At 51.5% G+C, this 23519-nt stretch overlaps 1 protein-coding gene and 2 non-coding genes across 4 annotated transcripts in view; 2 read left to right on the top strand and 1 right to left on the bottom strand.

The window, feature by feature from the left end:
• The first annotated feature begins 672 nt into the window (after positions 1–672).
• On the top strand, positions 673–779 carry LOC111732745. The gene has a single exon (XR_002777685.1). It is a non-coding gene; the product is annotated as a U6 spliceosomal RNA (small nuclear RNA).
• A 5965-nt stretch (positions 780–6744) lies between these two features.
• On the top strand, positions 6745–6873 carry LOC111732746. Its single transcript, XR_002777686.1, has one exon. It is a non-coding gene; the product is annotated as a small nucleolar RNA SNORA1 (small nucleolar RNA).
• A 6104-nt stretch (positions 6874–12977) lies between these two features.
• OSBPL7 (oxysterol binding protein like 7) overlaps positions 12978–23519 on the bottom strand; it is a 15619-nt gene continuing 5077 nt past the window's right edge. For both annotated transcript variants that reach the window (XM_011382700.1, XM_011382699.2), the window contains exons 11-23: positions 21910–22004; positions 21648–21743; positions 20810–20947; positions 20123–20216; positions 19247–19494; positions 18907–19044; positions 16230–16293; positions 16035–16113; positions 14964–15108; positions 14717–14861; positions 14504–14630; positions 14171–14293; positions 12978–14011 (exon numbers count right to left, since the gene is read on the bottom strand). In XM_011382700.1, coding sequence (XP_011381002.1) covers positions 13903–14011; positions 14171–14293; positions 14504–14630; positions 14717–14861; positions 14964–15108; positions 16035–16113; positions 16230–16293; positions 18907–19044; positions 19247–19494; positions 20123–20216; positions 20810–20947; positions 21648–21743; positions 21910–22004 — 1601 coding nt within the window. In that variant the 3' untranslated portion in view covers positions 12978–13902. The remainder of the gene's footprint in view (positions 14012–14170; positions 14294–14503; positions 14631–14716; positions 14862–14963; positions 15109–16034; positions 16114–16229; positions 16294–18906; positions 19045–19246; positions 19495–20122; positions 20217–20809; positions 20948–21647; positions 21744–21909; positions 22005–23519) is intronic.

The raw sequence follows: 23519 nt of genomic DNA, 5'->3' as shown, positions 1-23519 counted from the left end.
CTGTGGGATAGATGTATTGCCTTCGTTTACTTCCTCTTGGGTATGTGGACCAATGCAGGTCAATCAGAACCAGACCACAAATGTGTTATCATGGCTGAGGGTGCTGCCCAGTGATGATAAGTGCATCTCCAAACTCTGGCTGTGTGCGCGCCAATACCCATTCCCTCTTAATCCTCAGAGACTCAGATATCCCCAAACTTTAGGACTATCCTGGAAACTGCTACCCTGAAGACTGGACATTTGGGAAAGGAAGTGTGGCCAAGGCCACCTTTCCTGCGGCCAGCCCTGTGGGGGCCCAGATAGGGCCTGACCCCCTCCCCGCTTCACAACACCTCCCACACAGAGGAAGTCAGGGGTAGAGGAAAGAGCACTGGATACTACAGGAGACCTGAGTTCTATGCCTGGCACTGTCATCTGCTGTCGTCACACCTCTGAGTCTCAGTTCCCTCATCTCTAGGGTGAGAAGTACGATGCCACCCAGCTCAGACAATGGGTGACAGACTGGCTCCTTCGGGAGATGGAATCCGAGCTTGGAAGGCTGAGAGGGACAGGAATCCTGCCAACTGTATGTGGGAGTCGAAAATAGTTCCTAAAATTACCTAACAGTTTAGTTGGGGCAGGAACAGAGCAGATCGTGGAACTTAAGTTCCCTGTCAAAAGATAGGATCCCTGGTGTTGGCTTCTGTAGCACATATACTAAAACTGGAATGATACAGAGGAGATTAGCATGGCCCCTGAGCAAGGATGACCTGCAAATTCGTGAAGCGTTCCATATTTTTTTCTCCAAATTGTTTTTCACAGAATTCTTATTAGAGTTATTTGTAAATTTGCTTAATTATTTTTGATGATATAGAATAAAATAGTTTCACCATCATAAAAAAAGAAATGGGATCCTTCATCTCTGTGGTTCCCCCTCACCATCCGTCCCTAACCCTGCACAGAACGCAGTATCCTTTTAGCTGACCAACACCCCTCTCCAATTAAAGAACCTCCGGCTGTGGGGAATTCCTGTCCCACACACCTCAGTCACGCAGAGAAACCTGGCTAACGGGGGCCAGAAAGTTCTGGAAGGGCAGGAATCGGAGGCTGGCAAAAAGGAAGGCAGAGGGTGCAGGAATGGGTACCCGCTCCCAGGCGTCAGCTTCAGCGCGAGCTCTGGCACCAACACGGGGTGGCCCAGGATGGGAGGTGGCGGGGACGCGTGGGGACAGCCCGCTTCGTTGGAAAGTCGGGGGCAGAGCCACGCCGTCCACCTGGGAGGCTTGGGTGCAGCTGGCCTGGAGGCTACGGGGCGGAGCTGGAGACCAGAGACGCCCGAGCGGGGGCCGCCCTGGGTCGCCTCTACTTGGAGTGGCGCTGGGGACTCGGAGCTCGGACTCAGTTACTGGATGGCGGGAAACCCGCTGGGATGCGGGAGGGAGATCACGGGAGGTGGGTAGCGGGCTCTGGGACTGGAAAAGGGGGCAGCCAGACTCCCCGCGCTCTTCCTCCGCGCCCACGAATGCTGGTTCCTCCCTCAACACCCGCACCGGAGCGCCGCCTGACCCAGGGCTGTGGCCCTCAGTCCTCTCCCATGGCGCCCCAATCTTGGCGGCCCTCTACCACTTATAGTTATATAGTTATGTAATAAATGACTAAGAGACATGCCGGGGGTGGGGGTGGGGGTGGGCTATAGGATGACGACAGAAAAGGCTCCTCAAGTCCCATAAATTAAAGGATTGAGGGTCAAGAGGTGGTTGGATTAGGGAAAGGAGGAGTTGGGAGGAAAAGGTGAAGGCGAAGGTTGGAGGCACAAGCCACTGACATTTTATGGAGGAGGGGTTGGAGGGTCTATGGACCCCTTTCCAGGATTAAATATTCTTTGAATGTAATTAAATCATTGTTGTTTTTCTCTTGCAGATAAAAAATTTACAACAAAATTAAGAAAACTCTAAATTACTCCTAACCTACCACTCAGAGACATATAGTATATCACCCAGTATATATAAATTACTGCATTTAAATTTGTATCCTGCTTTTAAAACTCAACATTATAGCAAGATCATTTTCCCTTGTTATCAAATAATATATGAAAACATGATTTATGAAGTCTGTATTATATTTAATTGGGATAGTAGATTACAACTTACTTAGCCAATTTTTTATTAATGGGAGGTTAGGGTGTCAATCTCTAAATGATCTCTAACTCATGCTGCAGCCAACATTCTTGCGCATGAATCTGTCAAGATATGCTTGTTCTTTTAGGATAAGAACTAAAAGTGGACTCACTGAATGATATATATAATACTTTTTTTTCAAATTTATTGTAAATCTAAAAGAAGTGCTAGCTTCTTGCAAAATATATAAGCAATTCTAAAGGGTGCAAAAGAAAACACTGAAGTCCTGTCCCCACTCTTTGTCCAACTACTGGGAGGTGACACCATTCACACTTTCATAATAAAGACTCAAGATTTTCCCATGTGCATTGACAGACACACATACTTTTTCTAAGCGTGTATATTTGTATATGATGGGAGAATGACAAATCACACACTGTTTTTTCCTTTTTGAAAAATCAAATAAGTCATTGTAAGAAAAAATAACATATTCATTGTAAAAATAAAACAACTAATCAAATATCACTAGGAAAGAAAGTAGAGAAAGTAGCTAAGTAGCTGTTCCTGCCTCCCACTGTCTCCACGTCTGCTCTGGTGGGCACAGTGATAGAAGCCTGGCCCACTCCCCGTGAAGACCTAGAGGAGAGGCAGGCAGACCCCTGGAGCTGCAGTGCCGGAGGGGAGATGACAGAGCGGGCTGGTGCAGAGTGGGTGGAAGCTATCATCCCAGTGCCATTATGGTTTGTGATTCTGGGAGGGACGGGGCCTGGTGAAGGACTGGCTTCTTTGATGGGATCAGGAGCAGAGACTTGCAGGTCCTCAGCCTGCCTGGAGGCCTGGCCTTCCAAGCCAAACAAACTGAAGGGTTTTCTCTGCCAAGACATGCCTACCCCTGACCCAAGTGGCACTGTTGGCTGAACTGCTGCCCTCACACCCTCCCACAGGAGTCTGAGAGCCCAGAGGCTTCCTCCAGCTTCCTCAGGTGGAAAGACTCTCCTCTACAACAACCCACAGAACCGAGGAAATTCCAGCCACCCGCCCAGCAAGCTGAGAGAAACCATAGGGCTTAGAGCATATGGGCAAAGGAAGGTTATTGGTACTTTACAGTAACCCAGGGGTTTGAATGAGTGAAGAGGACTCCTAAGCTATCAAATTCAGAACTGTCCTCAAAGAACTGCATCAAGGACTGGGGACAGCCAGGGCTGCCCAGCCCTCTGCGCTTCGTGTGTCAGTGTAGGTGGGCCCCCTTCTGGCAGGCAAGTCTGGGCTTCCGAAGTGCTTCAGGTGTGTGTGTGTGTGTGTGTGTGTGTGTGTGTGTGTGTAAGGAATGTTTGGCTCTGGAAAGGTTGAGAGCTGAGCTTAGCATGGTCTCAGCATTACTACCCCCTGAGGCCTCACTCCCTGTGTCGATACCAAGGGCAATGTCCTAGAAGCCCTCCAAGTTCTGACAGTACCCCGACCTACCCTTCAGGCCAGAAATCCTTTTGAAAGCCTCCATTGAATCACATCCACCACGTTCCAGGCCTGACTCAGAATGGGAGTTCAGACTTCTGTCACTTAGAATCACAGCTGGAACAGCATCGTCTATGGCCCTGGAGATGGCAGGGCCCTGCCACCCAGGACTTGTATTCTGGTGAGGAAGCGAGACAGACAACAATACAGAAAGATGAAGTAGTCCTGGGCTCGGGAAGAGCAGGAGTCTTGATTTCCCCTTTTCTCTCCTGTAAAATGGGACAGTAGTATTCACCATGTAGGCTGTTACAAGGATTAGAAAGCAAAGTCATGTAAGGTGCCTGAGCCCTTCCTCAGGACGCCCGGGTGTCCTTGCCCTCCCTCCCGCATTCCAGCGGGAGATGGCCGCGGACCCCGCATCTCTTCCGCGGCCCTCGCATCTTCTTCGCGTGCCCTGAGTCTGGCAGCCCCGAGGAAGCCGGGGGCCTCCACGCCGCTCCGGGCAGAGGTGACCCAGGACGCGGCGTGCCGGGTCTCTCCCGCCCGGCCAAGGCCGGTGTTCCCGCGGCGTACCTGGTCCTCCGGCTCCGCCCCGCGGCCACCGGGCCAGCTGCACCCGAGCCGCCAGGCGGCGCGGCGCAGCTCTGCCCGCCGATGCTCCTGCGAAGCGGGCTGTCCCCAGCTCCCTTCCCGGGCGGCAAGCCCATGTTGGTGCCAGAGCACTCGCTGAAGGTGACTCCTGGGGCAGGTGCCCATTTCTGTCCCCTCAACCTTCATCCTTGTCAGCCCGGGACTTCCTGCCCTTCCTGAACTTGCTGGCCCCATTTAGCCAAGTTTTTCTGTGTGTCTGAGGTGGGACCCCCCACAGCCAGAGGCCTTTTCACTGGGGAGAGGTTCAGACATGAGCTATTAGATATAATGGTATGATAATGGTATTGTGTTTTGTCGGTGGAGTACACAGTAATGAAGCCAGGGCTCCAGGTCCTTGTCTGACCACCAGAGGGAATTGGAACCTGAACGGAGGTGTAGCTACTGGCAGAGCCAGGACAGCCCAGAATTTTAAACTTGAAACCCTAAATGCATCCAAACTAACATTCAAGTAAGGAGGCGAAGTAAAGACGTTTTTGGATGTGCAAACCCTAAGAAAGTTTAACTCTCATAGGCTCTCTCTGAAAAAAAAAAAAATGATTTAAAGATATGCTCAGAAAGAAAAGATAATGAAGCCACAAAAGAACAAGACGGGATAAATAAAGAATAGAGGGCAAAGAAATTAGTGTCCTTATAGTTAAGTCTAAGTAATTGTGGATAAGTAACAAGGGGGAAAAAGTGACAAGCTAGAGAACACACTCCAGGCGTGAGTTTATCTCAGTGTAGGAGTGGGGCAGCAGCAGCAACTGATCTTGGGAGAGAATGATGGCAGCAGCTTCCGAGGGTCTTGCTCAGTGCAGGCCACAGTTTCCGTAAGTTCATGCGATGGAACATATTATGAATCCGTTAAGATGAATGATGTAGTCTTATACATAAGCAAATGGAAAGACACAGTATTAGGTTAAAAAAAAAAGGTGGGGGGGAGGGAGAAATAAAAAGAAAGCCACAGAAGGATGTTTCCAGAATGCTTGCTGTTTTAGAATATATGTAATATGTAGTCTGCACGTGCAAAAACATCTGGACGGTGCAACTGACATAGGACTCAGCAATTGCATTCCTGTGCATTTATTCCAGAGAAATAAAAACATATGTTCTCAAAAAGTTTGATAAGTGTTAAGCCTGCGGGATGAAAATATAGAGGTTCATCGTCTGTCCTCTCTACATCGTCTGTTTTATATTTTTATAATAAAAGTGAAAATTTATACAATAGGTTGTTGTTGCATTGTGAAACTCATAAATAGCGAATGGATATCCAGGGATAAAATTTCCAGGGACATAATCATGATGCAAAAATTGCTTATTTTCGAGTAGCTCCGAGGAAGTGCTCAGACAGGCCTAGCAGTGAAAACGACAATACGGTACCAAACGAGCAATTAGGGTCAAATAGTCTCATAAAATGGGAGAGTGACAAAGCGATATTTCTAAACTGGTTGATAAAATAGTGTAGTTTTTATATAGAATTATTTTCAATATAAAAGTATAGTAAGATTAACAATTCACATGTTTTCAATAGTAACAAACGATGTGGGAGATGAAAGACCAGACACTTCTATTTCTTCGGGTGGCCCGATTCTTCCAGCAGCAGGCAAATACCTCCCTAGGTATAACTCCTTTCAAGATTTGTTTAAGGAATATTATTAACCGTCATTATCTTTTATATTGCATGTTTGGTGCATATAAAAATACTCGTGGTATATACCTAGGACTTAAAGTGATATTTAAATAAATGCCTATGAATCAAACACAAATTAAGACCCAAAATGATACCAATAATTTTGCATTTATCTGCATCCTCTTTCTTTGTTCAGCTCTCTTGGTCTCCCCCAGAGCTGCCATTATCCTGAACTGTGAATTTATTACTATAATTCTTTTCAAATTTCAGCCCAATGTTCATATACTCTTATCCAAGGTATTATGTAGTCGTGCTTCATTTTGAGCTTTGTAATTCTTTTCAAGGCTCCTTGGGATTCTAATCTATTGGGTTCAAGATAGGATGTCTCTAACTTAATTTTCTTCAGGGTGAGGAATGGGAGAGAAGAGTCTGGACCCTCAGTTCTACTTGAAACTGGAAGCCATAAAGCCACTGGAGCTAATATCATAACAAGTATGAACTCTTTCCCATCTGTTTGGCAGATGGCCTGTGAGTTATCAGCACCCTGGACAGATCAGAGTCACCTCAAGTATTCTGCTACCTTATAAAAATAAGAAAATATTTTTATTTTCTTTCAGTGCGGCCAATAGGATTTTCAAGAGTCTGAAAACATACTTTTCTCCCTATGTAACGCTCATATTTTAGGCAACACTGACCTCTTCGAAATCCTGTCAAATACTGTATGATTCCACTTACACAGAGACACTTGGAGGAGTCAAATTCATAAAGATGGAAAATAGAACAGTAGTTGCCAGAGACTGGGGGGAAAGGAGAATGGGGTATTATTGTTTAATGGGTAAAAAATTTCAGTTTGGGTAGATGAAAAAAGTTCTGGGAATGGATGCTGGTGATGCTTGCAGAAGTATATAACTACACTTAAAAATGGTTAAGATGACAAGTTTTATGTTCTGTGTATTTTACCACAATTGAAAACAGCAAAATAATAATGTGGCTACATTGAGACACAAGTTATGCTTCCATCACAGTAAGTTTATTGCAGTGGTGACAATGAGACCTGTAACATTTTCTGCTAGGCTCAGTAAGTAAAAACTGGATGTAATAAGACTTTTCAATATTAGAAACAATTAAGGAATAATATATTTTAGGCCATTTGCCAAAATAGCAAAGTACTTCTTACGATTTAACTTTTAGGGCTCAAAAGTAAACTGCTTGAAGAAATTGGGTCCCAATGATTATAGGACTGACTGACGTGACAACTGTGGACTGAGCAAAAATTATTTTAAAAGGGATTAAGACTCAAACTCAAGGGGAACTAAGGCAGTGGAAGGAATCACAACATGAGAAATTCCTTAAATAAACATTTATTAACTTTAAGGGGGAGGTATACAGGGAGAAAATTAAAATCATTTATTCAATTAAAAAAATAAATTTAAAACAAAAAAATTACTAACTTTAAATAATTGTGCCTGTTACACATAACAAAAAAATCCCTTTACACTTTTCGTAGAAAGTCAGCATGTATTTCTCTAGTGTTTTCTGTGGAGGGAATAAAATAAAATTTAGCAGTTAACAGTTGTATTGTACTTTTGACATGAAAAATTTTAAGGAACCCTGCTCACCTTATGCCTTGCTCTGCTTCAGGCATAAGCATCTTGCTTTGCTTTCTCTTTCTTTTGTTGTTTTACTTTATAGATTGTATAATCTGTAAGGAAATTATATGGAATTAAATACAAATACTTCAGAAAAAAATAGTGACATAAGAAAATTACTATTTGCATTTTTAAAACTTAATTTGAGAGAAGGTTCATAATAATCTTCAAACAATGATTGAGAAAACCCTAGGAAAAGCCAGCCATGACAATTCTGGCCAAACAACATGTGTTATTTAATTATGCTCACTCTAGAAATAATAAACTTTTAAAAATAACCAAATGAGATTTGTTAATAAAATATGAAACAAAAAGAAGGAAGTAAAGAGTTCACGAGAAAGAAATTCACATTTGGGGAAAATATTACAAAACAGAAGTGCTTTTTCTTTTTTTCTTTTTTACTTTGTATTGAGCTAAATTATGTACAATCAAGTGCACAAATCTTAAACGTATAGCTTGGTGAATTTAGAACATTTCCAGCACACCAGAAGCCTCCACTGGAACCCCTCTCAGCCAATACCCCTTTCTGTAACAGTCACCACTAATTGGTTTTCTATCACCATAAAACTTTCTATAAATGATGTCACTAATTATGTAGTACGTCTTCTTTTGCTCAGTATTATGTCTGTTATATTCATTGGGTTGTAAGTAGCAGTACTTTCTTTTTTGTATCTCTATTCTTTTGATTGCCATTGTGTAAACACACCACAATTTATGTATCCATTCTCCTCTTGATGGACATTTGGGAAGTATCCAATATTTTGATAATAAGGAATAATGAATGTTACAAATATTCTTGTATGTGTCCTTTGGGAAACATGTGCATTCATTTCTATTGGAAATACGACTAGGAGAGGAATCGTTGGTCCTAGGGTATAAGAATTTTGGTTTTATAGGTACTGATAGTTTCCCAAGTGGTTGTACCAATGTATATTCCCACCAGCAGTGTGTGAGAGATCAATTGTTCTATATCCTTTCCAACATTTCATATTATCAGTTTTCAAAAAAAAAAATGTAGCCTTCAGACAGAAATAAATTTTGAGAATTAAGAATGAGATTTAGTAACAGCTACTGGGTTAATAAAAATAATTATGAGTGAACAACACATACTGATATACTTGGAAATGTGAATGAAATGGGCATTTTCTTAGACTACAAATGAGCAAAATCCACTAGAGAAGAAAGAAAAACCATTATTATTTGAGTAATACTTAAGAAATAAAGTTATTATGAAGTATGAACAAGTTAAATAGTCTGAATGAGTAGACAGTTTGAGTCCGTTTCAGTTAGTAGAGTCTGGAAGTGAGTGGTGAAGGTCGGTGATGACTGGGCCACTGGAGTTATGGTCTTTAGTAAAACTTCTTGGAGCAACAGGATGTGCAGCCAGGCTTGAAATCCGTTGCATTAGATCTAATAATTTCATGTTTAGTAATTTAGCCTAAAAAAGATCAGATGCAGACAATGCTTCAAGGATTTCCATTACCGTGTGATTATAATATATTTTAAAGGTTATAAATCTAAACATCCTATGCTCCAATGGAATAGTACACATACTTTTAAAACCATGTGTTATTGTTGTTTTGTTTTCTAATTTTCCAACAATGAACAATGCGTTATTTTGAATAGGGGTGACGAGGGAAAAAAAAAAAAAAAAAACCTTATGTTACGCTGTTGTCGTTTGAAAGAACTCCAAGGAGAAACTGACAACCTAGAAAGGGAATTCTGCCACCACACCCTCTCTCCATGACAGAGGCTTCTAAATTTTTCTACCTGCAGACATCCCTGCCTTCTCACTTCTTGTTCTCACCCCTTTCCCCTCTTCGGGCCCATACTGCCCCCGTTCCATCCTCGTCTCGATCAGGACATCCTTTTCCAGATGGTCATCCCAGGACACACCGGACGCCCATTGAGATAGAGGGGCGAAAGGCCGTCCAGGGTTGGGGCGCCCTGGGTCTGCCCTCTCTGCAGGGGGAGGGCTAGAGGCTGGGCGCCAAGGTCCTGGGTTGGGCAGAGCCCCAGGGAGGGACCCGCATTCGTGTACGCAGAAAGAGGGCTCAGAAACTCCGGCTGCCGGTTGGCGCGCCCCGGCGCCGGGGTCGCCCGAGCCCTCTCTCCCTCATCCCAGCAGAGTTTACCCACCAGCAGCTGACGGGGTACCGCGCCGCTCCGGGCAGGGGCGACCAAGGACGCGGCGCGCCGAGTCCCTCCAGCCCTACAGTGGCGCTCCGCCATCTCTGGTCCTCGGGCTCCGCCCCGCGGCCACCCCGCCAGCTGCACCCGAGCTGCCCAGTTTTGCGGCGCGGCTCTGCCCTCCAGGCTCTTGCGAAGCCGGCTGTCACCACCACGCGCCCCAGCCACCTTCCACTCCGGGCCACCCCGTGTCGGTGCCAGAGCACGCGATGACGTTCACGCCTGAGACAAGTACCCGTTTCTGCCCCCTCTACCGTCCTCTTTGCCAGCCTGGGTTTCCCGCTTTTCCTGAACTTTCTGGCCCTTTTAGCCAGGTTTCTCTGTGTGTCTGAGGTGGATGGAGCTGGAACTCCCCACAGCCAGAGGCTCCTTAACTGGGGAGGGGATCAGACAGTTAAAGACGTAAAGAGGCTGTGTTTTGTCTCAGGGACTGATGGATGGTGCAGGGGACCACAGAGCTGAGGGGTGCTGAACCCCGCCCTTTGACCAATGCCTGAGCCTCCCATGCTTTGTGAAGATGCTTCGTATCCTCCTTTACTTGGCAAAAGCGTTGGGAAACGTGGGGCACCAACTGCGTCTGCACACCTGCGCAGGAGTCCTGCTTCCCTCGCTCAGCGAGGACTTGCTGCACTGGGAGGCCCCAGGGGTGGGGACAGCAGAGCTCCTCCCCGGGTCATCTGAAGTCACCCTTGTCTGGTGCTCCATTGCTTGGACGATGCCAAGTCCCACTATCTCCTTTAACAATGGAGGGAAACTGAGGGAGCTGGGCCATTATCACTGTGCTCACTCTATAGAGGCTGAACCAGAGGAAGGGAATAAGTGGCAGAGCCAGGCCCAGAACTCATACCTTCTGCCTTAGTCCAGTGCTTGTCCCTGCCTCACAGACGGTGGAGGGGAGTGCGCTGGCCTCTGATGGCCGAGCTTGGAAGAGAGAGGCTGCCTTGAGTCTGGAGTACCTTGCTAAGTGGCAGAGAAGGGAGGGCAGGCAAATGTGACCTGCCCGTGCCACATCTCACCTTCTCTCTCTCCAGGGGTCCTAGGTGAGGTGGCTTCCCCCATCAGCCAAGAAGTTTCTGCTAAACTGGCACCGGCTTAGCTTCCTTCTCATCCCCATTCTTACTTATCCTTCCCAGGAGGGCACAATGAAGGTCACCCCACCGCACACGCACATACACCCTTCAGAAGCATGACACAAGGAACCTTCCCAGGCCTGCCCCCCAACACTCGGAGGGCTCAGGACAGGAATACAAATGCAGACCCATATATCATGTTTAATACTTAAAGACTTAAACCAAACGAACAACTTAAATATGTTTTATCTTCCAACCTTGACAAAATATATCTTCATTGTGACCTGAGAGGCCAGGTTTGAATCTAGAATTCTCAGAATCCTTCAAGTTCTTCCCCAGTGTAGGGAGACCTGGCCCTAGGCCAATGGCTGACCCCTGTGTCTGTCATGCATTGGGAGGGGCTACACACACTGGCAGGCACAGTCGATGACAAGGTGTGCCTGGGAAATACCTGCACTGTAATCTAGAAGCAATTTGGTCAGGAATTCCAGGGTCCTAGATACCCAGAATGTTGTCCATGAGGAGTCGGGTATCACATTCCCTCAACCCCACTGATTTCCAGCCCCGTGGGGCGGGCGCTGGCTGAGGCACCTCCTGTCTGGATCTAAGGGTGGGCCTCTTCCTGCTCTCCACTCCACCTGCCTTTCTCTTTGGAAGTTTAAAGTTAGGGGATAAGACTAAATTCAGGGTGCCTGCCCCAGTGCGATGGCTTTGCGGGGGCGGGGCGGTGCAGAAGCAGGAGAGATGTTAGTGGAAACTTAAGAGGGCTTTCTGTGCGGGGGGTGGTCCTGGACCAGCTGTCCTGGGGAAGTTGTTACCTGGCAGGGAGGAGACACCAGCAAAGGGGACCTGCCACCCTCTCCCAGACTTCCTGGGCAGCTTCTGGGAGTGGTCGGGGATATCTGGGTCTCCCAGAGAAGGGGTTTCCTGACCCAGTGAATGCTCTCCGAAGAGTGAAGGTGGGCAGAAGTTGAGTGCACTGGCAACCTGCAGGAACGTGGGCTGCTAAGTAGTGTCTGCCGCTGTCATTTATCACTGCTGAGCTGGGCCGCAGCCACTGCCGGATTCTCGGGGAGCCTGATAGGTTATTTCTAGTATGTAGTGTCAGGGCAAATGTGTTCATTTTAACACTCTCTAGAAATAAACTGGAAATGTGGGCCACCACTCTTCTCCTGGGGCTGGGGGAGGGGTAAAAAGGACTAGGATTGGGCTGCCATAGCTCAGGGGTCCCCTCTGTTCTTGCGACCCCCCAAAGAAAGCATGACTTGCTCTTAGGACATCCATCAAACCAAGGCAGAGCCTGAGGCCTGCTGTTACAGTCGGGTGGGGTCAGGGGCTAGGAGACAACTGACGAATTCAGGAGCCTGGACACTCCACATACATTCTCCTCTGAGACACATAAGAAGCTAAATGAGAGGATGAGGTCTCTGAACACAGGCGTAAGGCACTTGACCAGGATCGCACAGCTTTGAAATGACAGCTGGGCTCAGCCTAGGTGATGGGGGAGCAGGAGAAACTGCAGCTTGCCCTGTTCTCTAGCCCAGGAGTCCCCATTTTGGGGCACCAGGGACCAGTGCTCCTCTGAGAATCTAATGCCTGATGATCTGGGGTGCAGCTGAGGTGGTGCTAGCGCTGGGGAGAGGCTGCAAATACAGATGAAGCTTCGCTTGCTCGCCTGCCACTCAACTCGTACTGCACAGCCCAGTTCCTAACAGGCCACAGACCGGTACCGGTTCACAGCCCCAGGGGCTGAGGACCATGCTCTAGTCCCTTCTGGTCCCTCCCACTTTTCCTTGGACACTCACTGATTTGGGTGGTTAGGGGTGAGGGCACAGCCCTAACTGAGGGGCGGGGAGGGGTCAACACTCTATGCCAGGGCAGGACAGAGACCACATAGTTTTCTGCCTGGTTGAAGAGTTTGGATTTTTCCTCTAGACACTCAAGAGCAATGAATGTATTTGAACTAGGCACGAGGTGTCACCTTTTCTCTTTTAAAATCTCACCTTGAAAGCCAGTGTCAGAACGGAGTGACTAGGAGCTCCAAGGCAATTGCCATAGTCCAGGCAAGGGTCGGTAAGGGCCCAGCCTAGGCCAGGTGCAGTCAAGAGAAGGGCCAGCGCTGAGGGATACTTGAGATAGTACGACAGGATGTGAAGATTAAGGAAGAGATGATATCGGATTTTTAGCCCAGGTGTGTGTGGGAAGCTGTGGGCCTTCACTAAGCTTGAGCGCACATGTGTTTAAGTGAACGGTCACAGGCCAACATTTAGGACAGTCTTTATTGGAGCTTGGAATGTCAGCAATTCACCTTGGTCAGAGGCAGACCGTGTGAAAATGAGCAGCAACAGTGGTGGACACCCAGGTCCGGGCTACATTGGGAACCCTGCTCGCCTGCAAGCAGTACACAGGCACATGTGCACGCACACACTCTTCTACACAAACTTACACTCTCACACGTGCTCACTCACTCCCAGTGGGTCTGAGGCCAGGCGCCCAGCCTGCTCCAGTCTGCTCCCCACCTCTTGGAGAGGCCTCATCTGCTCTGGGGGGACCCTGGTGGGTCCTCAAGGAAACCGCTCGAGGACCAGGGCCAAAAGACCTGAAAGCTGCAGGCATTCCACGGTTTGGGAGAAAGGGATCCCGGAGGATGGGAGAGATTGCCTCCCTAGGGACCAAGCAAAGGGAGGCCCCCTGGGCCAGTGGAGAAGATGCTGAAGAGGGGCTTGGGAGGGACAAGGTGGAAGAAAAGGCTGCCTCCTCCCCTCCCTCACTCGAACCGCACATCTGGGGCCAGAGCCCTGGGCATAGGGGGCCTGGGGAACATCAGGGGGTCACCTGTGTCCTATGAAGGCACTGAAATGGGGAGCAGATCCTGGAGAACCTGGACTCTCCCCCAAGTACCCCAAGGGGGAAGGAAGAAAGTAAAAAAGCAAGAAGGGTCTTACATGCTGGTTATGGGAGCAACGAGACTGGGGAAGCTCAAATCCTGCTTCTCACCCCAACCATGGGGTGGGTGATGGGCTGAGATGCAGCCCCTCTGGCCAGCAGAGGGGGGAGGGCCAGAGCCAGGACTGCCCCTCTGGTCTCCAGGGCAGTGAGCTGGGGAGCCTGGCCTCACCCGTGTGTCCGTGTCCAGGGTGGAGGCAGGAGGGAAGAACTGGAGCCTCCTGCCCCCGGGGCCAGGGCTACCAGAGCACGGCCCCGTCCATGTTCCCATAGCCTGGCTCAGCCCGCAGCCGCCAGTACGTGTTGTTAGTCACCCACCACTCCTTCCCGCTGCCGTCCGTCTGCCGCCTGGGGGACAAGAATCATGGAAGGGGAATGGTGAACATCCAGAATTAAGGCTTTCCTGAGATGCTGCCTCCAACTGCTGGCCCCACTCAAAGCAGGAAGGGGCCAGAGGGGAGGAGCGGGAGGCTGGATTGCAGAGACCCAGGGCAAGGGCAGAGTGACCTGAAGAAGCGAGCCTGGTGGACGATATTGTTCTCCTCCATCACTTTGCGTCTGTCTCGCTGAAGCTGCTCGATCCTTCTCTTCTGGGCCTCAGCGGCCTGTATGTTCCCCTCTTCCAGGTACCTGAGTAACCAGACAACTGTCAGCAGAACTGACCCCTCAGGGGCCCCCAAATCCAAGGCCTCCATCCCCCGCCCAGCTCTGCCGCCAAACAGGCCCCCATCTCCCTGAGGCACTCAAGGAAAGAAAGACAAAGTCCCAGCTCTACACAGAAACCCACGTGCGGGAGGGAGGAGCCTGGTGGTTCTAGGGCAGGGCCCGCCTAGCACTGACCTCTGGTCTGGCCGGAGCCGCGTATCTGTGGAAGGCAGTGACCGTTTCAGCTCTGACGTCAGCTCATTCAGCTCCAAGGCAAACTGAGTGAAGCCGAAGTTTCGCTCATGGTCTGGGGGCATTGAGTCTGGGGGGAAAGGCAGGGGCTGGGGCAGGAGGACTATGTCATAGCTGCCCTCACCCTGCCTAGGCCTCCCCGACCAATCCACTTACTGGGTTTCCAGATGCACTGACCACCGGGTGGGGGTCCCCGGTACAGTCCCTCGTGCCACTTCCCGAAGAGACGGTGGAGGACACGGCCACTCCGGCTGAACACAGCACCCTGCACCTCGTGGATGTTGGAGCTCCAGTACTTGGCCTGGGGTGGGGGTAAGGGTCGGGGGCTTAGGTAGGTGTCCCCTCCCCTTCACCAGGGTGAGCGGCTAGGGGTGGCCAGGCAGGGTCAGGGTGGCGTGCCCACCTTGCAGAAGGTGATCTTGCAGTGGCAGGAGCTATCCTGTGTGTTCCGGATGAGCACCTCCCCATAGTGCTCGATCCAGCGCTGACCACTCAGGATGTTGTGAATGCAGGATGTCACCTTGTTCCACTCAAAGTGGTCCCCAAACCTGAGAGAGACAGAGCATGGGAGGGCAGCTGGCTGGCTGGCTCTGGAAAACAAGTGCCACCCTCAGCTGGGGAGCACCTGTCTCACTGGAACAGGTCACATGGGTCTGGTTCAGGCTGTGCCATGAAGGGTGACTTATAAAACAGGGCAACCTTCCCAGAAAGTATTCACCTAACACATTTCCATTCACTGATAAAGCTCCTATGTGCCTAAGTCATGGGGGTCAAAACACAGACAGGGCCCGTGGCCTTGGGTGCCGGGCACGGTGGTGAGTGTTCCATTTCCCTGTTCACTCCCTACTTCTATCAGTGTTACTCCTTACTCTCATTTTATAGAAGAGCGAACTCGAGACTCTGAGGCTTCAAGTCTTTTGCCGCTTGCATAACTATTGTCAGAATGAGGACTCCCAGTCAGGACTTCTGACCCCAAAGCCCAGGCTCCCGAACCCCTGCACTGGCCTCGGGCTCACTCCTGGATCCCGCTGGGCAAGTTTCTCTCCTCTGGCTGCGGTTCCCACCTGTAACATGAGCTGGATGAGGGGGTCTTAAATGTGGCTTCTGACCAGTCCTGAGATTAATTTAGGTTTCTGTGTGTGTGTGTGTGTCTGTCTACATGTATGGGTCTGTGCACACACATGCATGTACTGGCTTGAGATCTCAAACACATTTCTTACTGTGAGTCATGGTCAAAAAAGTGTGAGAGCCGCTGCATCAGATGACCTCAATGAGCCCTTCCAGCTCTACCATGATTTTTCACCTTTATTGGCAACTGTGGCAAATATAGGTGCAAAATATATAGAGACATTGCCCCATCCCAAGCGGCTTAAGGCCAGACCTTCCTATCCTGTCCCTCCTACTACCTCCCCATCCCAGACTGGAGGATGGCCTGTGGACTGTACCTGGTTGCTGAGGACTTAGGAACACTCACCTGGGCAGGCTGACATTGACTGTCCCCACAGGCACAATCTCCAGGGATTTGCCCCAGAACTTGTTCTTCCACTTCATGTCTGGAGTTGGTGTGGGGGAGGGAGAGGGACAGCAGAGATTAGACGAGAGAGTGTTCCAGCCCCTCCCCCATCTGTCCTTCACCCCCAGGCCCACCCTACCGTGCACCCCCACCCACCTTGCCAGAAGATGAAGTTCTCCGATTCTGCATGGCACGCCGAGACAGGGGGGTGGTGGGAGACCTTGGTAAGCAAAGAAGTTCTCTCGAGGCTGCCCTTGAGGACCATAAGGTCCTCTCCTGACCCCAGGGTCCCCCAAAGTCCCTTACCTCCAGCCCCTGTTTCCCTGCCAACCAGAAGATGAGTTAGTTCCAGGTCTCTTGTCCCTGTCATCCTTGGCCACCACCCAAATTCCATCATCCTCTCTTTTCACATGAGGCCCCTCCATTCTGCCTTCTCACTCACTCCCCCTTGGAGCCCTCCTTGCTACCCCTGTCATGGAGCCCTCCAGAACCCCTGCTCAAGCCTATAAAGTCATGGAGCCCTCCAGAACCCCTGCTCAAGCCTATAAAGTCCTCTAGCAGTGACAGGTGGGGCCTCCACCATGCCCTGCCTGAAAGCCAACTGTCCCATAAGGACCCTCTTCCTCACCCTCTTCTCCCCCAAAACTGATCACCACCCTGCAACCTCCATACTACACCCTTGGAAAACCTTGGCCTTGTGCTCCTTGGAATAGCTCCATATCTGGAACCTTGAACTCCTGAATCCTACAAGCCTGCCTGGCTTGATCCTTTCTCCATTCCTGTTGCCTGTGGCTCCTGCCAAGACTTCTGGCTGTTCTGCTTTGTTGTGGCCTGTTAGCCCCGTCTCCACCTCCTTCCTGCCCAGCTGAGACTGCTCTGTCTCTTCCAGCCCTCTCACCCAGCACCCTCAACAACCTGCTGCCATCACTCGCCACAACTCCAGGCAATGACCGGCCTCCTCCATGCTGTCCCAGGTCCCTGCTCTTCAGAACCCCCTACCCTTCCACAAAACAGATACACAGCACACGCTGGGAAACCTCTAATTCTACATCACGTCGACACCTAGGCCCTCAGCATCACCACAGTCCTCCTCTGAGGGCCTACACCCAAGCCATACTCTTCAAACCACATTCAGAGGGAGAACAGAGAGGCCAATGCCTTCCACCAATTTACAGGCTCCCATCCCGACCCCCTGCCACCCGAGGGCCCCTCTCCTCCATGCTGCCTCCCACCCCTCCCTGCAGCCGCCTCACTCCTCCCATCCCCCGCCCCTCTGCCCTTTAGTCTTTCCCGCTACATTTCTCTTTCTCTCTGAATAGAAATATCTCCTGTTTCTTCCATATTAAAAAGAGTGACCCTTTTCTTTCTAGCCAGGTACATCTTTTCTCACACGTGCATAAAACAAACATGGGCAGCAGCTCTCCCCTCAGACGGGTGGGGTGGGGGCTCATTTTCTATTGTACACACTATCGGACTCTATGCACGTGTCATCATGTTTTCAAAAACATTTAAAATCTAAACAAAAAAATTGCCGCCACCCTTTACCGCCCCCTCTGGTTGCCACTCTCTCTACCTCCTCTTTCTCTCATGGTAACATTTTTTGGAAATAATCTGTATATATATATTTTTTTTACTTCCACTTTATGCCAACTGTAATCCAGCCTCGGCCCCCAGCCTTTGTCTGAAATCTCCCTCGTCAGGAAGCCGGTGACACCCCCACTGAGTCCCATGGCCCATTTGACCTCCCCCTCCCTTCCCTCCTCCACCTTCCCTGCCCACCCTCCTCTCCAGACCCTCTCCTGGGAGCAGTCTAGGACTTTACCTGTCATCTAAGCTGGTGACTCCCCGATCTGTCAGCCCCACCCAGTTCTCTCCAAGGAGCTCGAGGCCCACATTCCCCGGGGCCTGCTGGACATCTCCCCTTGGAAATCAAGCTCCCATGGACGGACAAGGAATCTCCCTAATTCAGTTACCTTCCTCACATTCTCTCCATCTTGCTGACTGGCTCTGTTGCACACCCACTGAAGCCCTCAATCCAGAAATTCGCGGCTACCCCAGCCTTCTCCCTCTCATCAACCACCTCCCCTACTCCTTAGCTGTAAGAATTTTCCGTTGACCACTGAGTCCTGTCAAGGGCAACACATAAATAGCTCTTGAATTCCTCCGTCCACCTAATTGAGCTGTCACGGCCTAAGTGCAGGTCCCCATCAGCTTTTAGGGTGATGACTGAAATGGCCTCCTAATGGCTTTCTCTGATCTGTCCGCACACCACTGCCTGAGTGTTCTTTATAAAATGTAATTCTGAGCATGTCACTCTACTGCTTAAAACCCTCCAAGGACTCCCCATAGCCTTTAGGATTTGAAACAAACAAATCCCTCCCTACCTTTACCTACAGGGCTCCTCAGAGCCTGCCTCGTCTTCCAGCCCCGTCTCTACCTCCTCCCAAACATGCTCCATCTGTTCCTTTACGCTGTCTGAAACATCCCATTCTCCTCAGCCCCTCATACTCCCGGTGAACTCCAATTCGTCCTTCAAGACTTAGCTCAAGATCACCTAGAGCATGCCTTCCCAACGGGAGCTGAAGAACCTCTTATAAGCTTCCATAATCCCCGCTCGGGAACTTGGTACACTAACTCCTTGTTTCAAGTCCATCTCCCACACTAAGCAGGGAGCTCTTCTGAGTAGAACCCTCTGCACTTCCACCATATGGCCCAGTGCCTGGCCCTGAGCCAACTGCCCCCTTCCTCTCCCACAACCTGGCCCCTCTGGAGCCCAGGTGCGTCCCTGCCCCAGACACCTACGAAGCCAGCCCCCATCTTCCAGGGCCCACACCTGCTCACTGATGAAGCGGAAGCCTCGGTCAGGCCGCTCACACTCGTAGGTCTCCCCCAGGACAGGGTTGAAGGGCTTGCAGCCCGCCCGGTGGTACGTGGAGGAGTAGGCAGAGACAGCAAAGGCTGCGATATACACCTGAGGGAGGAAGGGCAGGGGGATGCCACTGGGGGTGCTGGGGACCAGAGAAGGAGATGCCGTCCCACCATAAGCAAGGACTGGGGTACTGAGGCACAACTTCAGTGGCAAGGAGCAGCCCGGCCAGGATTTTTTGGGAGGCAGAAGCCGTCAAGAGGACGAGGTAGCCAGGTTGGGCCCGAGGGTGGGTCGGGGCTGGTACCATGCGCTCGCAGGGGTCAGCGATGCGGCTGGCCTGGTCCAGGAGGCCGCTGTACTCGAGCTCCTCACAGAGCCGCTGCAGAGTGTTGAGTGGCTCGTTGAGCTGCACAGGCATCGACACCTTTGACAGGTCCTTGCCGATGTTGTTACGCAGTATGTTCCACAGGCTCACGTCGGCCCCCGGCCCGCTGGCCGCGGGAAGGCGGCGGCGACGGGGCGGCCCTGGAGCTCTCCCTGGAACACACCCCCCTGGGGCCCACCCCAGCCACGTCACTCTCCCGGCATCCTGACACAGGAGGCCCATAGGCTGGCCCACTGCCCAGCTGCCTCCCACCCTAAGACCCAGTCTCAACTCTCTGTGGGGCAGGGCGCTGGGGATCTAATTCTCAATGAGCTCCCGAGGGGTTTAGGTGGGCAGCGGGGAGACCCTGTACCCCAGAAGCCCTTCCAGAATCCCCACTCTTGCCTTCTATTCCTTTCATACACACAGAAACTGATGTCAGGGTGCATATTATTCAGCCGATTTTATAGATGGGGAAACAGGCTCCAAGAAGTAAAATGGCATGTCTGAAGTCACACTACTAAAAAGTGGCAAGGTGTGATCTTCTCTCTCTCTCTCAGACCCTATGTGAACCTTCTCAGAAGACCGAACAGAGGCCAGCCCCTACCTGTCCCACCTCCGGAGCCACTTCTGGAACATGCCATAGCTCACAGTTTAGCTTTCCTCACCCCTTAGGGTCATCTCTGGAGTCAGCATCCAAAGGCCTTAGCTCACTAGTTACCACAAGGGACTGCCTCCCCAAGGGGCCTGGGCTTTGGACAACACCATTTCTCTGCCCACCTCCAGCCCCTCCCTGCCCAAACACCTGGCTGGCACCTTTCTGAAAGCGCTCAGCTCCCCTGAGGTCCAGCACCTCTTCAGACAGGCTGGTGGTGACTTCACTGGTGCACGACTCCTCCTCCTCTGAGCCCTGGGCCGGGACAGATGACAGGCCGGGCAGACAGGGCCTCCCCTGGGCAGCTGGGCAGTGCCCAGGGCCTGGCAAGACTGCCCAGCTAGCCCTTTGGTGGGAAGGGGAAGAGAACGTATTTGGGAGGCGGGTGGTCTGAGTCCTAAGACACAGCCCTAGGAGGCCTGGCATCACCTGCCACCTTGGGAGAGGGAGGGTCTGGCCTTTCGACTGTGGGGAGAAAGCTCAGAGATTTGGCAAGACACAAATGGAAGGGAAGTTGGGGATTACTGAGATTCAGCAGGGTGGGGGAACGGAGGAGCAGTCAGGGGAGCACTGGGTCTAAAATAGGGTCACAGGAAGCTGGCTGGGGTGGAGCTGAGGCAGCAGTTTCAGGAGAAGCCAATGGGGATAAAGCACATCGAACTGGAAGAAGAGTCCCCGGCACAGATTTCTGAGCAGGGCCTCTCAAACCCAGCGGTGTTGGACGTGTTCCCAGAGACGGCGGCTGAGGCAGAAAGGGTTTGGGAATCTACAGATCCTAGTCTCTCTGGACCCCGCCCCTATACTTGCAGGGTCCCCTCCCCTTACTGCCAGCTTCCCACCTTCCTCACCTCATTCTCAGAAGAGCTGGCGGATAGGAGAACCTCGCAGGCATCAAAGAACTCTGTGTGGGAATCAGCCAGGGACAGGATGCTGCTCTGGGACAGCTGGGGGGTCAGCTCTCGCCCCTTCATGTACAGAGCTTCTTGCTGTGAGAGCAGGATGGGTGTAAGGTCCCAGAGGCCAAGCCAGGAGAGTCAAGCAGGGGTCCCCTTGCTTGACATCTCCCTTGAGAGGGACTTTGACTGTCTGAGTCTGAAACCTGTCGAGCAGGGGCGAGCGCAGTGGAATGAACACCTGCGTGGGAGTAAGGAGACACGGTTCCACAATAACTGCTTACACTTTCTGGGCACCAACTCGGAGCCCAGCTCCTAGCCCTTTGCTTGCATGAACTCAATCTTGATACCCTACGAGGTACATGTACTTATTACCCCTACTTTGCAGATTAGAACACTGAGGCTCAAGGTCATAAAGCTGGCATGCAGTGGAGCCAAGTTCAAACCTGTGGACTAGAGCCCTAGAGTCTGTGCTCAGTCCCTACATCTCCACTCAGCCGGTCCACAAGTGTGGGAGCCTGGGCCCATCAATTATACTCTTTGAGTCTCAGTTTCCTCATCTACAAACTTGAAGGGAAGAATCACCACCTCACAGGCCTTTGAATGAAAAGTAAAAGCACTCTGCACACTGTTAAGGGATGAACAAGATGTGGCTGCTGCCAATTTTATGTGAAAGGGGTTGGAGCTAGAATTTTTAGGCTCCGTTTCAGGTCTGAAAACCAACCATGCCTTCACTCCTGCTAGGACAGAAGGCCCAGGAGAAATGGTCCCCACAGCCCACTCCAGTTCCTACCTCCTCAGGGTTGAGGGAACTGAAAGAGTCTGCCGTCGTGTCCGAGGAGATGGACAGTGAATGGAGGCGCCTCGGGCCAGCTGAGGCCTCAGAGACCTGCAAAGAGAGGATGAGGGGACAGGATGAAGCCCTCCCGACTCTGCCATGCAGAGACTGCCTGTGCCACACCCCCTTCCCAGCCCAGATCTGCCTGCACCCCCAGGCCTGCAGACTCAGCCTCAAGCCATCTCCTCTCACCAGCCACCATGTCCCCAAGCCTCACCCCGATCCTGGACAGCTCTGAATCCTGGTGCAGGTCCCTCAGTTGGTCCCGTTCGGCAGTGAGGGCAGCCAAGACGCTGCTGAGGGAGCTGTGCACTGTGGGGGCAGGGGCGGGCCATCAGACTCTTCTTCCTCCCCCTCTCCCTCCTGCTCCTCGTCGCCCTCCGTCATACACTCACCCTTCTGCGCCAGGGCCCAGAAACTGCGCTGCAGGTGGGCATAGTCTGGGGGAGGTAGCCCACGGGGTCCTGAGTGGTCCCGAGACTCCAGGTAGCGAGAGAGGTTGGGAACAGAGCCATGGAGACGACCGACCTGTGGGTGAGGGGAGGGGTTGAAGAGGAAGCCTCCTTCAGAACATCCCACCCTGTGCCTAGGGTCTACACCCCACCTCACCCGTCCAATGGTGTCATCCTTGGCAAAGCTCTGTGTGCACCACATGCGGCTGGTCCGTTTCCCCTTCTTGGGTCTCTCCGTTGTCACTGAGGCCTGGCAAGTCGAGGTGGGGGGAGTTTCACTCTTAGGGTGGAGAAAAGGGGCAGCAACCATCAAAGCCAGGAGAGGGGCAGGTGGTCATGGGGGAGGGTGCAGAGACAGCTGACATCCCAGAGGAAGAAGACCAACATCCTGGCAGGTACGTGGGCACAGGAGGAAGGGGTCGCTCCAAAGGGGCAGAGAGACGGCCTTGAGGCAAAATGGACATGGGAGAAGAAGCAACTAGGCAGATGTGTGGCTCTCCTGAAAACAGCAGTGACATAAGGGGAACAAGGGACCTGTCCAGGGAAGTGATGGGATGAACGTGACAAGCAGGAGAGAGACCCCTGGACGGGAGCCTGCCTCCTCCCCTGGACCTCACCTGGTGTGTGGGGATCACAGGGGCTGAGGGGATTCGGTGCAGGGACTCCAGGCTCTGGAGGAGTCTGTGCAGTTCCTGGAGCTTCCCCTGGCACTCGGAGAGCTCTGTGGGAAGAATGAGGAAGTCCCTCTCCCAACGCTGGCCGGGGTGCAAAGTCTGTCCCCCAGCTTCCCTTCCTTCTCCAAAGACTTCACCTGGCGGCCAGGGAAATCCTGACACTGTCTCCCCCTCCCCCACTCATGAGCCCAAAGCAGTTCCCAGGTCCCGCCCCTTGGTCTGGCCTCACACTGGTTCCCCAAGAGAGCCGGCACCCTGATCTTCACTGTCTCCAGAGCACGCCTCACCTCTGCTGTCTCCTCGCAGGCTGGGGGCCTCACTCTTTCTCCCCCCAACTTGGTTTGCACTTCCTCTCCCAGGCCAACATTCCTAGAGTAGATTCCTACTCTAGGAATATGACTCCAGAGAACCTCCGTCCCAGGCACGACTCCTCGGTGCCCCTCCCTGCGTCGGCTGGCCATACTTTTTTTCTCACGAGGCCTGGCCCTGTGTTTCTGTCTGTCCATGTGCCTAGGGCACAAGCCCAGCCACCCTTTGTAAGACTGGGGCTCCCAGGGCAGGGCCTGAGTAGACGTGATCACCTCGGAGGCAGAGGCTTCTCCCCGACCAGACTGGGACTCCCTGAGGCCAGGATGAAGGTAACATTTTCTCCTCCTTGTGACCGCTGATGCCACCTAGACCTGACAATGTGGGCCCTACCC

This window comes from Pteropus vampyrus, unplaced genomic scaffold (genome assembly GCF_000151845.1).
Source record: "Pteropus vampyrus isolate Shadow unplaced genomic scaffold, Pvam_2.0 Scaffold486, whole genome shotgun sequence".
NCBI lineage: Eukaryota > Metazoa > Chordata > Mammalia > Chiroptera > Pteropodidae > Pteropus > Pteropus vampyrus.
The sequence above is the reverse complement of the archived record's forward strand: the minus strand, read 5'-3'. Positions and strand labels throughout refer to the sequence as shown.